Raw genomic sequence first — 13,626 nt, 5'->3', positions numbered from 1 at the left:
TCAGGGGTGAATTATTAAGGATTTTCTCTTGGTGTTGGCCCAGCCAGGAGCCAAAGCTAAACAGGGATTCTCAGGAGGAGGCTGATAGGCAAGTCAGGAAGTAGGCTCCAGGGGAGGGGACCCAAGATTCTCCCAAAGAGGTTAAGATCCTCTGTTCTGAAAAACTGAAAAATGAATTTTAAAACGTTCATTCATTTTACCCCGGGATTCTCCGCGCACACTTTTTCTTTTCCCAAACTTAAAAAGTCACTTTGGATCTGGTAAAGACGCTAAGGCGGTAAGTAAATACATTTGAGATTATCTGGCAATGACTGCCCTTCTTCCCCCATAAAGGTTTTCACTCCCAAAGTTTCTAAATGTCCTATACATTTACTTCACTAGCTCCTTCACGGAATTTCGACGTGTGGGACGCTGGAATTTCCTTCATTCCCAGGCCCTGGAGAGGGGTTTAGGGACCAAGGACCTTGCACTTTGAGTGGCAAGTGCTCGCGCCCCGCGTCAAATCTGCCCGATGGGGCAGCCCTGCGGGAGAAGCCGGCAGAGCGTCCACCCCTGGCGTCTACTCTAGCGCCCAGGCAAAGGGTGGGGTGCCAGTTCCTCTTTACCGGTGACCCCCAGCGATCACCTGGGCGGAAGGGCGGGGTGGGCCGCTGCGCCTGGCTTGGAAGCGCAGGAGCCAGCGGAGCCCCAAGTGCGGGAGGAGAGCGATCGGGAGTCGGAAGGCCGCGGGGTAGACCTAGCGAGGCGGGCCGCGAGCAGGCCGCGGGCGTGCGGTCCTACGGGCTGCAGGGGGCGCTGTGCACGCCCTCCGGCCAGGCCGCCGAGCGCAGCTCTTTTTTAAAGGGCCAGCGAGGCACGTGGCTCGGGACGCAGTTCGCGGCCGCGGGGCAGGAGCTCCCGAGGCTGGGCGGCTCCCACTCCGCCTCCGCCGTCGCCGCCGAGTCGAGCCAGGACAGACAGGCCCGAGTCCCGAACAAGACCAGCCCAAGTGCAGAGACGGCGGGCAGCCATGGCCGAAGCGGCGCCCGCTCTGGTAAGCGCTGCCCGGGTCCGCGCCGACGCACAGACGGACTCGGATGCCCGCGGCCCCAGCCGCCGCAGCGGCATGGGCCAGCGCGAGGGTTTCCAGAGCTCGGCCCCGCGCGAGCGACTCGCGGCAGCAAGTCCTTCTCGTTCGCCACCTCTGGTTCATTTCCTGTCCCCGCGCCGGGCCCGCGTCGGGCTCCCTGGGTTTTACTGTCTGTCCCCGTCTTGGTGTCGGGTGGGTCTTTCAAGCCGACCGACTGGGCGGCCCAAACACCAGGCCGGACCGGGCGGGGCCGCAGCGAGGCCGATGCACCGACGTCAGGGGACAGGACGACCCGGCCGCCTTTCGCGGCCCTGCCAAGGCCGGCTTTATAATAGTACTTAAAGGCGATTATAATACCTTGCATTTGAACAGAGTAGCTGTTTTTTTGTTGGTTTGTTTGTTTGTTTTTTTACTCCATCCGTTGCCTCATATGAGGAGCCCAACAGGTCCGGGAGGCAGATAGAGAGCAGGGGTCGCCAGCTGCATGTGACAGCTGCCGAGGAGCTGAGGCCCTCGGGGAAGAGACTGGCCCAAGGTCACACGTCCAGTGGACGCCAGAGCCTGGCGACCAGACCAGGACTTTTGAATTAGACCATTTAAAAATACCTAAGGAGAAGAACGCTGTTTTGAAATTGTAGGTGCTTTTTGTTTTTTAAAGGCTAGCTTAGATTTTAGAATATTGGCTTGATAATATGCATACAGTATGTCGAATTCGGAGAAAAATGATCCTTTGGCTTTTTTTTGACGCACTTGTAGAAAGCTCAGCAAACGGTATCTGCTGTTGTTAGTACATCTTAATGAAGTTTTTGAAATTCTGATTTTTCTATATGCTTTTTAAGAGAGAATCCCCCCCCCTTTTTTTTATCATGAGTAGAAGTGATAGCAGGTGTCATTGTCTTGTTCCTGAAAGTTTTTAATATTTCACTATTAAGTATGATGTCTGTTGTGGATTTTTTATGGTTACTTTTATCTGGTCAAAGAATTTCCTTTATCTTTCATTTTTTTAAGGCAGTTTTATTAATATATATTTATATACTATACAATCCATCCAGGATGTACAGTCATTGGCTTTTACTATAATCACAATGCTGTACATTCTCACCACAATCAATTTTAGAACATTTTCATAACTTGAAAAAGAAAAACCACTTACCCTTTAGAAGCCACCTCTCAATTCCTCTATCCTTCAGTCATAGGTTTTTTAAATGCAATTTTATTGAGATATATTCACACACCATATAATTCATTCAAAGTATACAATCAGTGGCTCACAGGGTCATCATATAGTTGTAAATTCAGCAGCAAAATAAATTTTAGAACATTTTCATTACTACAAAAAATAATAATAAAAATAAAGTGGGAAATTAAAAAAAATATAAAGAACACCCAAAATATCCCATACCCCTTATCTCCCCCTATTATTTATATATATTTTTGTCTGTATTTTATTACTCACCTGCCCATATACTGGATCCAGGGAGTGCGTCACAAGGTTTTCACTCGCACATGGTCACATGAGAAAAGCTACATAGTTATACAACCATCACTGAGAATCAAGGCTACTTACTGCATTATAGTTAAACAGTTTCAGGTATTTCCTTCTAGCTATTACAATACACTAGAAATTAAAAAGGGATATGTATATAATGTGTAAGAATAACCTCCAGAATGACCTCTTGACTCCCTTTGAAATCTCTCAGCCCCTGAAGCTTTATTTTGTTTCCTTTCTTTCCCCTTTTTGGTCAAGAAGGCTTTCTCAATCCCATGATGCTGGGTTCAGGCTCATCCCCGGGAGCCATTTCATACGTTGTCTGGGTGACTTATGTCCCTGGGAGTCATGTCCCACGTAGGGTCCCTCTCCCCCTTTTAATCAGTGAGTTTGGTGTGTGCTTCTTTTTTGGGTTCCCTGAGGACAAGGGAGAGAAAGGTGGTTGGGGGTTCTGTGTGTTTGTGGTTCCGTTCCCTGAAGAGGCGCCACCTAGCAGGCCTGTCACTATACTGCTAGCAGCAGCTCCAGCCTAGCCCCCTACCCACTTCTTTCTGATTGTTCCATGCTACATGCTTCTTTCCCTCTTGTAGCACCTGAGAGCCTAAGAAACTTCCCAAAAAGGACAGACTTGCCCTCAACTATTGTAAGCATGTCTTTTCACCCTGTTGTTTATTATAGCTATTTCAAACCATCCAATTTTTTCTGCATCTCCATTTTACCTTTACTAAGATAGGTTTTTAATAAATGTTTTTGAGATGATGTATTGTTTAATTGTTTAGTCTTCTATTTGTTTCATAAATATTTATTGAGCATCTGCTGTAAGTGAGGCACTCTTAGAAGCTGAGAATACAACTGCCAATTACAGATACCCTCATGGAGCTTATGTTCTCATGGGAGAAACAAACCATAAAACAAGCACGCAGTGGAGGGAGGAAACAGCAGGCAGTGATAGAGACTCACAGGGCGCCTAGTTTAGCTGTGTCAGTTATCCGAGGTCTCTGCAAGGTAGTATTTGAGCTGGAGCCTTTAAGATGAGAGAGAGCCAGGCATGCAGATTTGTGGGGAAGTGCTAATGCAAAGGTGGAAGAGATCTGGGTGTATCCTAGGAATCCTTGCAAGGACAGTGTTCCTTGCTGGAGTGTGTTAAGGAGTGGGGAAAGAAGATCAGAGAGGTGGCCTGGGTGTATTAAATTTGGGTTTTATTCGAGATCCCATGGGAAGCTCTTAAAGAGCTTTAAGTAGGGGAGTAAGGTGATCTAGTTTGTGTTTTTAAGAGATCACATTGACTACTCTGTGGAAACTGTTGATGGGGAGAAAGGGGTGGAAGTGGGGAAATGGCCGAATGGTGCTGCAGTGGCCTGGTTGAGACAGGTAATGATGGCAGTGGAGATGGAGAAAACCAGATGACTGTGATATGTATTTTTGGAAGAAATACTGATGGGACTTATTGGTGATTTAGCTATGAAGGATAAATGAAATGGTTGCAAGGCTTTTAGTATCACGAATCAGGAATTGTATCACATCCTGTGCTGGACTGGAACCTTTGCAGGTGTTCAGTGAACACCTGTACATCAGGTACTATGTAAGCTGAGGCACTTCAGAAGCTCTTTTCCAAGGCTTTGGAGGACAACAGAATGAAGAAGATAGAGAAAGAAAAGCCCGATAAACTATTTTATATCACAGCCCTGAGCTAGACCCACCACCATCATAAACATCATCAGCGTTTTCATCTTACCTATATCAACAATAGAGCTTACATTTGTTGAGTGTTCACTGTGTGCTAGGGATTGAGCTAAGCTTAACAAGGATTATCTCATTTAGTTTTTACACTCCTGTTCATGTAGATACTATTATTATCTCCATTTTCTAGATGCAGAAGTGAAGTTAAAAGATGTTAAACAAAGAAGCAAACAAAAAACTCTTTACCAAAGTCAGCCAGCCCGCAGTGTTGCAGTTCTCATCTGCAGTGCTACAAAGCCACCATGTGTTAGCTCCATCCTGTCATCTTCAGAAGAGGGAACTAAGACCAAAGAAGGAAAGTCATTTGTCCAACTTGTCTGACACTACATGGACTTGTTGTCGTTGACCATATTTTTCCTCCTTTCTTCCACTTGCTAACACCTTGGTCCGGTTAATATCTCTTCTCACTGAGGCTCCCAACTGCTATCCGTTTCACCGTCTGTCCCCCACATGGTCACCTGACTGGTTTTACCTGGGCAGATGCCATTCTGAAGGTTCTCTGTGAGGTGGAAGTTTTGATTGTGTAATTCTGATATCCTCTCTTTTCTCTGCTTGTGAACAGGCTCCAGAGAGGGACAAACAAACAGAAGACCAAAGGCCTTCGATACCTTCTCCATCACCTCAGCCGGTTGCTGAGAAGAACTCATACCTGTACTCCACAGAGATCACGCTGTGGACTGTGGTGGCTGCCATTCAGGCCTTGGAAAAGAAGGTGGATTCCTGCCTGGCCCGCTTGCTGACGCTGGAGGGGCGAACAGGGACAGCTGAGAAGAAGCTGGCTGACTGCGAAAAGATGACCTTGGAGTTTGGGAACCAGCTGGAGGGCAAGTGGGCCACACTGGGGACGCTACTGCAGGAGTACGGGCTGCTGCAGAGGCGGCTGGAGAACGTGGAAACCTTGCTGCGAAACAGGAACTTCTGGATCCTGCGGCTGCCCCCGGGCAGCAAGGGGGAGGTCCCTAAGGTAACCCCTTGGGCATCCTGGGGTGGGGGACCAGAGTGGCCGTGCGTGTAAGTATGTGTGTGAGCGTGTGTGACACTTGTGGTTACAGGTGCCCGTGACCTTTGATGATGTAGCCGTGTATTTTTCCGAGCCAGAGTGGGGAAAGCTGGATAATTGGCAGAAGGAGCTCTACAAGCACGTCATGAGGGGGAACTATGAGATGCTGGTCTCCCTAGGTAAGGCTGTGTAGGGTAGGGATTTGGCCTCTGTCCGCAGATTGGACTCCCGCAGTCTGTGTCTTTGGTTTGGCTTCTGTTACTTTGGACAGCTCCACATTTCTGTGGGCAACTGGGTGTCTTGTGTCAGGTCCTAACCTCGCTGTCTCTCCCCGTTCTGTACACAGATTATGCCATCTCCAAACCTGACATCCTCACCCGGATAGAGAGGGGAGAAGAGCCTTGTCCTAAAGACCAGTGGGGCCAGGAGAAGGAGAAGGAGAAAGAGGAAACATGTTCAAGGAAGCTGGGTCCTTGTAAGTTGTGGGAGCAAGAGGGGAAAAGGCTGGGAGCAAACTGAACCAAGGCCCCAGCTCTCTCTGGGCTTTCCACTTGTCCTGTGGAGCTCCCCAGACAATCCTAGGAGGTCAGGAAGGGGGGCGTGCTCAGTCTAAGGCCACCCCATAAAGTTAGCTGTGGGTACAGGGCTTTGCCCTTAGAATTGTATAGCTTCAACATCTGTACAAAGAGGATAATAGACTTGTATCACATGGTTGTTGTGAGAATTTACTGAGGTGGTAAACATAAAGCATATGCAAACTGAGCATTTAATAGTAAGTTGTTCCTAATTAATAGTATGCTAGCAGTAGCTAGCATAGAGTTCCTAAAAGGCCAGATTTTTTACCCTGCTATTATGACCTGTCTGGTGCTCTTATGTAATAAATTACCATGTTGTACAATATCCATAGAGGGTTTAGACCAGAATCTAGTCACAAGGTAATCTGTGAAGTTTACTTAATTACAAAACCCTGTGCTTGATCTGATACTCCAGGATCCCAGTTCTCTTCATTGAGCCATTTCCCAGAGGATCTCTCACCAGATAAAGAATCTGCTGGGGACTCCAAGAGATTCCCAGCCACCTGGGAGACCTTTGCATTGAACTCATTGTCCCTGATTTGCATTCCTAGGCCTCCCTCCATATCCAGAGCACATCCCCAGCCCAATCAGCCCTGCCCAGGAGGAGCCACAAGAATGGCAGGCCCCCGATCACCAGCAAGGCTCAGAAGCAAGAGTAACCCCACATGGGCCAAGCACCGGTGAGTGAGGTCTGAGGCAGCAGTATAAATGTGTCACAAGGCAGTACATGGTGACCCAACAAGTAGTATTGAGAGGAAGTGCTACTAGAGGCTCAGAGTTGGGAGACATGGGTGGGAACTGGGCTGGGCTGAGTTAGACAGGCTTCCTGGAAGGGGGATCCCTGAGATAGGCCTTAAAAAAAAGGAGTGAAGAGCATTTTCAGCATGAGAAAATGGCCTGAGCAAAGGTATGTTTGCTCAGGGCTGGATATACCAATCTGGCTGGAGTGAGTGGAGGGGCACACAAGGGCAGGTATTGGACCTCCTCAGGTTTTTTATGACAGTTACATTAAACAGAGTGCTATATGTCATACACCTTGCACAGTGCCAGCTTGTTGCAGTTCCACAGTACATGTCCTCTTTCTGAAGACCTAAAAGGGATTGTGACTTTAGTCACCTCTTCTACTGTTTTCTGTCTGCTCTAATTTAAAGGCAATTCCTGTCCATCCTTTCATGAAAACAGAATATAACTCAGAGGAAACATAGCAAGACATTTGGCAAATAATCCAAAGAATCTTCTCTCTGAAGACTGGGTACTTGGCTGTCTTGGTTTTTACTGCTCTCCCTTTCTTTCTCCTTCCAGCTGACCTGACTTTTGGGTCTGTGTGGGCTGCTTTCTCTCCAGTTATTTTTGTGTACCTTCTCCATTTGTTTATAAACTCCCTAATGGAGGTGGTATCTTCTCCCTTTCATCTGTACCTTCTTCCCCAGGCAGTGTGTATGGGGGGGGCTCTGCTCATGAGTAGGAGAGATGGGACTTTATAGAAATTTAGTGTCCCAGCCCTACCATCAGACCATGGCCCCAGCCTCACCAAATCCTCTGTCCTTTTCAGGCCCATTGGGTAACAGTCAGATGTTGAGGAATGAGTTGTTAGCACTGTCCATGTGGGTACTGGGGTTGTAGCTTTCATTGTTCTCTTCTCACCTCTGAAGCTGAGGCTGCTGACTGGGAACTTTAGTCCTCTGGACAAAAGCCCTGGGAACCCCTTTACCTGGCAGGTGCTCGTACGTGTCCAGGGCTTGTTGAGAAGATGGCAGTCCACCTCTGCAGAAACCCAGAGTCAGGGAAAGTCCTAAAAGGATTCTCTCTCTCACAGGGCCTCCAGTCGGCACCAGTGCTTTGCCCTCAATTAAACAGGAAGAAGAATCTTCAGATGGCGAGTCACCTGCCTCTCCTCCCAGGGAAATCTTGCCTGACATGGGGTCCGGTGAGTGAAGGGAGGAGATCTGTCACAGAAGAGCTCAGGAATCCCTTTGGGAATGGAGGAAGGGGTGTCCCACAACTTCACTCTGGTTGGGGAGGGGAGCTGGCCGTGACAGGCCTGGTGATGGACTTCCCCTTGGGGTTGCCGCTCCCCCACCATGTAGGTATTATTTCACTGGGGGCTCTGGGGACCCAGATCTGTCTACAGCCTGGTCTTTTTTCCCTATAGCTGTCTGGCTTGTCTGGGATAGTGCTGTTTGAAAACAAGCTGCACTCCACCAAGTTGGCAGTCTCATGATAATAGAGTGGCCATTCACATTATCTTGTTTTGGCCTTACGCAACCCTGTGAGTGGCCCAGTTTCACAGTCTCAGATGTCTTACATTTAAGTATATGGTGGACCTGGGATTTGAATTCAGGCCCTCCCTGCTAGAGTCTGTGCATCAGGCTTACATCCTGATAAGCAGGAGAAAAGAAAGCCGTTGCTGACCATTTTGGCCCTAGGAAAGGTTTTCTGCCATGATAGAAAGGGATGCATATAGCTCTCCTCCAGTTCCCTTGGTACCTGCATCAGAGGACAGGCAGCGATGAGAGTTGGGTCCACCTTGGGTTTGTTGGGTGGTGGGAGACAATGCTGGATCTGAGATTGAAATGAAGAGACCCAGGACCCTTGGCCTTCACAAAAAAATAGTACCTGAGACCTTCATTAATCCTTAAATTCAAGAAAACTGTTGTTAGTCCATTAAAACATAACAAAGTTTCATCCAAAAGTTTAGGTGGTTCCTATAGATTCTTAATATTCTATAGCTATAGGACTAAATTAAAAATGGTTGGGCCATTTCTAATAAAGAAATAAGGTTTTTTTTATCATGAGTTTATTTATGAACATTACAAGGTAAGCTGCAATGAGCAGAGAACCAATAAGGTCTTGCAACTGAGATACTGCTCTCTGAAGGTTCACCAGTTAAGGGGCTCACTCCTCAACAGCCTCCCAGCATGTTAAATTCACGCTTCACAAGATTATAAATTATTGTAGTCATGGACCTTGGAAATTGCTCTTGCAGGGTTGAAGATTTTTGTTTTAAATATGCGGAGGGTGAGGTTCAGCTGTAAGCTTTAGAGCAGCTGAGGCTGCTAGGTGCTGGGGGAGATCAGACAAGAGAGTGGTTGGGAGCTGACATGGTCAGAAAAGACTTCCAGGAGAAGACCAAACATGAACAGCATGAGGATGGAAGAATGCAGTGTTCCAAATAGGGCTCCATGGCCAGGGACTTGCCATCCTAGCTTAGGGACCCCGATAGCTGTCTGCTGAGTCCTCAGGTCTCAGGAGCTGGCTCTTCACCAGGACTAGCCCCTCCATTTCACTGCTCTGCACTGGCAGTTCCTTTGTCTCAGTCCCTCCTCACAGTAAAGTGAAACCCACAATGAGAAAGTGCATGTGGTGCTCTGTTGGACCACCTCAGTGGGTTCCCACTAGCCAGGAATCAGGTCCTAAGTACCTCCCGCCTGTCATCAGAGACCAGTGTCTAGTGTGCAGTGGATGTTCTGTGCATATTTTTTAAGAGGATGAGTAAATTTGACCATCTGCAGGCCTCAGACTGTAAGATTATCCCTTAGGGCCTCTTACCGCCATCTGGAACCAGCCACGAGCCTACAAGACTCATAGTTGTTCATGGATCATAAGTAAGGTCATCAGAAATCTTAGAGATGGGAGACCTCCAAACACCTCTGCCATGGTCAGTGTGTCTCATTGTCCATGGTCCCTTGCTAGTGTCTGTCTCTCTGTTAGTCTTCCCTTCATTTTCCCACCCATCTTTCTCCCCACCCTCCATCTCCTCTTGCTTTGTCTGACCCTTGACCTCCTAGGCTCCCTGATACCTGGCCTTGCATCTTGGTCTCCTCTCTTCCAAGAGACCAAGGAATGGTTGGTCTGAGCCTCTCAGCCATATGATAACAAGCATGATTAAATGACAGTGTAAGACAGTGTCTCTTGGTGGTGCCCAGTGAGCAGGACCCAAACTCTGTGCTGTGAGCACTTAGAGAAGAAAGAATTCAGTGAAGGTGGGAGTGGGAGTAGGTACAGACACGACTAGAGCAGAGCCTTGACGCAAGGACTGGGGGCAGAGGGACTCAGGTTGGGGAGCATGTGCAGTTCACTTGGAAATCAATATAGATTCCTTTTACCAGGTGGTGGTGGTGTGATCATCAAGACAGAAGCACAGTCTGAGGATGAGATGATGCCCGAGCAGCTCTTCCTGGGGGATCCCCCCAGCCTGACCGAGTGTAGAATCCCCAGAGGGCCCAGGAACAGAACTGGGGGTACCAGCCAGCATCATGCTGTGTGTGTGCCAAGGGTGCAGGCAGGGGATCTGCGCCCACCAGGGGCTGTGGGGGAGCCACCCCGCATTCTACCTCGCCGACGAGAGCGGACCTTCCCATGCCCTGACTGCGGGCAGAGCTTCCGCTTGAAGATTAACCTGACAATTCATCAGCGCACCCATGTGGAGGAGAATCACAGGGAGGCCCAGGGCAGCTCGCCCAGTGAGTGGGGAGAAGCCCATTCCACACTGGAGCCTGGAGAGGTGGTGGTGCCTGGCCCTGTCATCCGCTGGCTTCCCGAGGAGCCTGAGGGCCGCCGCTCCCTGGCCGGTCGTGCCTTCATGGGGCGGAGGCCGGCAGCCACCAAGGTATACCACTGCAGCGAGTGTCTGCGCTTCTTCCAGCAGCGCAAGAGTCTACTGCTGCACCAGCGCCTGCACACAGGCAACAGTCAGGGCTGGCCCTCCTGTCCCTATTGTGGCAAGGCCTTCCGCCGGCCCTCGGACCTCTTCCGTCACCAGCGCATCCACACGGGTGAGCGGCCTTACCGGTGCCCCCAGTGTGGCCGGGCCTTCAACCGTAACCACCACCTGGCTGTCCACATGCAGACTCATGCCCGAGGCCAAGCAGGCCCACACTGTCTTGCCTCCACTGCCCACCAGGGAAGCCCACCCTGTCCCCGCCCCCGCCCCAGCCGCACTGAGGAGGGCTGAGCCAGGCAGGATCCTGCTGGGGTCACTCTCCAGCCCCCTGGGGCACCCCCCTGGCGGGACGTATTCGGAGAGACAGCACATCCCTTCTCTCCACTTGTGGGACCTTTCCCTGTGGTTTTGGAGAGATTTTTCCATTCAAATGGGAAACAGCAGTCCTCTTGGTGATGCAGTGTATGTATGTGACCAGAGGCCTCACTTTCCTGTTTTCTCAGTTTGTCTGTCACTCTTTGCTGCCCTTTATGCATTCCTGACTTGTAAAGGATCCCTAAAGCTTAAGGGATACCAATTTGTTGGTAGGGTCTTTGGCAGGCACTATAAACAGTCAAGAGGACAGAGATTGTGGCCCTTCCAGCATGGGGCCAATAGAGTTATTGAGGTCCTTGGATTTTGATTTTGTGCAAAAAGGTCTTCTGCCTGCTATCAACGTGAGAAACAGCAGTGTGGACAGACAGCCTGAAGAAAGGGCACTGGAAATTTGATTTTTCTACTTTGTTTTGAATCCTCTTTTTCTCTTATTGGAGCTTTCCTAGTGCTTTTGTAAGTACTGTGTACAGTTGCAAAGGGGACCAAGAGCTCCTGAGGAGGGACAGGAGTTATTCTGCCACCTCTTTTGGGTGTGGGGATTGGAGAGCTGGAAGAGAAACTAAGTCTAGACCAGCTTGTGGGTGTTGATAGGGAGTGCCTTAGTTGATAACGCTGGAAACAAGGTGTCGTCCCAGTTGCGTGTCACGTGGCTCAGAGAGATATCTCATCATTCCTAATCCTTCCCCCAAAGAATATTCATTTCCATTACTTAGTTGGGTTGGTTATCAGTTGAGAGAGAGACCCTGAAGCCCAGAGTAGCTGACGCTTCCTCCGAAGGTCTTACTGGTGATGGGCATGCATCATCCATTGACTGCACCACGTAAGATAGCTTGGTGGGTGGTACAGAGTGAGCCCAGGCAGTGTCTTCTCCCTGAGAGGAAGACCTGGCCTGGGTGAGGCTGGTCAGCCAACCTGGGCTCTGGGACCTCCAGGCCTGCTTTATCATGTAAAGGAGGGGGCTGCCGCTGCTCTTGGGTAGTTTGAGAACTTTGGGTTCTGTGATAGATTTAAGACCAGGATGAAATCCAGGTATATCTTTTAACCACCCCTGGTCTCTCAGTCCTCATCTGACAAGGGGGACAATGACCCCAGTACTTACTTCCTCACCTTAGGGTTATCAGGGTCTTAATAGATTTGGAGGCATTAGGACAAAGGTGAAACCTGTTTTTGTTCTTCCTTTCAAGTTCAGTTCTCCTTTTCTCCATGTTGATCTCTATTCCCTTCACCCTAGTCACAATCCCTCCGGAAGGACCTTTATCTTCTTGAGTGAACTGAGAGTTCCACTGAGTTCAGAGTGAGTTAAGACTTTCCCACAGAGTTACCTCCTCCAGGAATCCATTGTATTTTAATGGAACAAATTCTTAATGAAAGCAATGAGGTTCAAACCAAGGAAGTTCCAAAGTTCTGGCAATAGTATCAGGCCTCTAGGGGAGATCTTGAGGACACCTTCTGGTGGTGCTTAAGTCACACTGCCTTGGGTGCTACCTATAGATTCATCCTGAATGTGGGTGATTTTGAAACTGGAGTGATTTTAGGTCCACAACTATCCTGATAGCTTGTTGTGCCTTTCTGTCTGGCACTGAGAGGTGGCCAATGTTGAGGTCTGATTCAGGGTGCCTGTGTCCCTGGCTTTGCCACTTCCTGTTACCCTCTTCTGATTCTCTTCACAGAGTTGGGGGCAGATGATTAAAAACGTGACACTGCCATCACCTCTGGGGCAAGAGAGAGTGTCATACAAGTCAGTGACAATTCAGCCAAGCCCCCCTTCTAAGGTTGGGAAAAACAGATACCACCTTTCTCTGTGGTGGGTGTTGTTTGTCTGCTCTGGCACCCCCAGCTCTGCCTCCCTGCCCACAAGAGCTGAGCTGAGCTGTCAGCAATTGTTCAGACAGGATATGATGAAAGCCAAGTGTAGCACTTAACCCTCAGAGCTGTAAGAGCTAGTCTCGGGAGTTTTTCTTGGATGCCTCTGTGCTAAGAATTTTATTCAGTTCCTAGGCCTATTTTTCTAATGCTCCAAGAAGTGCAAACCATGATTAATAACAACGCAATGACACTCCATTTTTTTTTTTTTTCTTTTATTCCAAATCATTCACTGTGCTTGGTTCTGGGCTAGGCTTTGTGAGTTCGCCTGGCATTCAGTAGGTGTTTAAAGAACGTTTCTTTACTGTTGGAATGTGTCAGCGGAGACCGCGGTGGGGCGGGTGGGGAGCAGAGCAGTGTTGCGGACCCGGGAGGCTGGGAACTGGCCCTGGTTTGGCCCCTAACTCACTCCCTGCTCTGGGCCTCGGCTTCCTCATTTGTAAAACAAAGAAAACGTTGAGCTGTGAAGCTAAAGGCCCTTAACAACTGTGAAGGTGGCTGTCCCTTGCCCCATTGGGTGCTCAATAAATATGTTGGAATAAACGAGTGCGTGCAAGTCATCTGGCTCCTGGAGGTCTGCGGCTGTCCAGGGCGTAACAGCTGACGACTGGGGTGGGCTGCTCGGCAAGAGTCGCAGGACCGCGGATGCGTTACCCGGGCAGCAAAGCACCCGCGCGGGGCGCTCGCACCTGCCGCTGGCGGACAAAGCCCGGGCGCACGCTGCGGGGGGCGGGGCTTCCCGGGCCCGCCAATGGGGAGCTGGCTGCGGGCGGAGCTGAGGACTGCGGCTGTCGCGGGCCCGCCTGGCGGTCTTCTCCGCCCGCGCGCGCTGCTCCGACGACGCGGTTCGGC

At 49.6% G+C, this 13,626-nt stretch overlaps 1 protein-coding gene across 2 annotated transcripts; it reads left to right on the top strand.

Moving 5' to 3' along the window:
- The first annotated feature begins 843 nt into the window (after positions 1–843).
- LOC119533939 (protein ZNF783-like) lies at positions 844–13,374 on the top strand. Of its 2 annotated transcripts, XM_037835899.1 has the most exons (7): positions 844–1,033; positions 4,861–5,262; positions 5,351–5,477; positions 5,645–5,773; positions 6,425–6,553; positions 7,690–7,800; positions 9,983–13,373. In XM_037835899.1, the coding sequence occupies exons 1-7, from the start codon at positions 1,010–1,012 to the stop codon at positions 10,825–10,827; spliced, it is 1,767 nt and encodes a 588-aa protein (XP_037691827.1). In that variant the 5' UTR covers positions 844–1,009; the 3' UTR covers positions 10,828–13,373. The 2 variants fall into 2 exon arrangements, with proteins under 2 accessions (XP_037691827.1, XP_037691828.1); XM_037835900.1 differs by lacking the exon at positions 7,690–7,800 and having other exon boundaries at positions 9,983–13,374.
- Positions 13,375–13,626: the final 252 nt, after the last annotated feature.

This window comes from Choloepus didactylus, chromosome 5 (genome assembly GCF_015220235.1).
Source record: "Choloepus didactylus isolate mChoDid1 chromosome 5, mChoDid1.pri, whole genome shotgun sequence".
Taxonomy (NCBI): Eukaryota; Metazoa; Chordata; class Mammalia; order Pilosa; family Megalonychidae; genus Choloepus; species Choloepus didactylus.
Note: the sequence above shows the minus strand (reverse complement) of the source record. Positions and strands in the feature narration are given on the sequence as shown.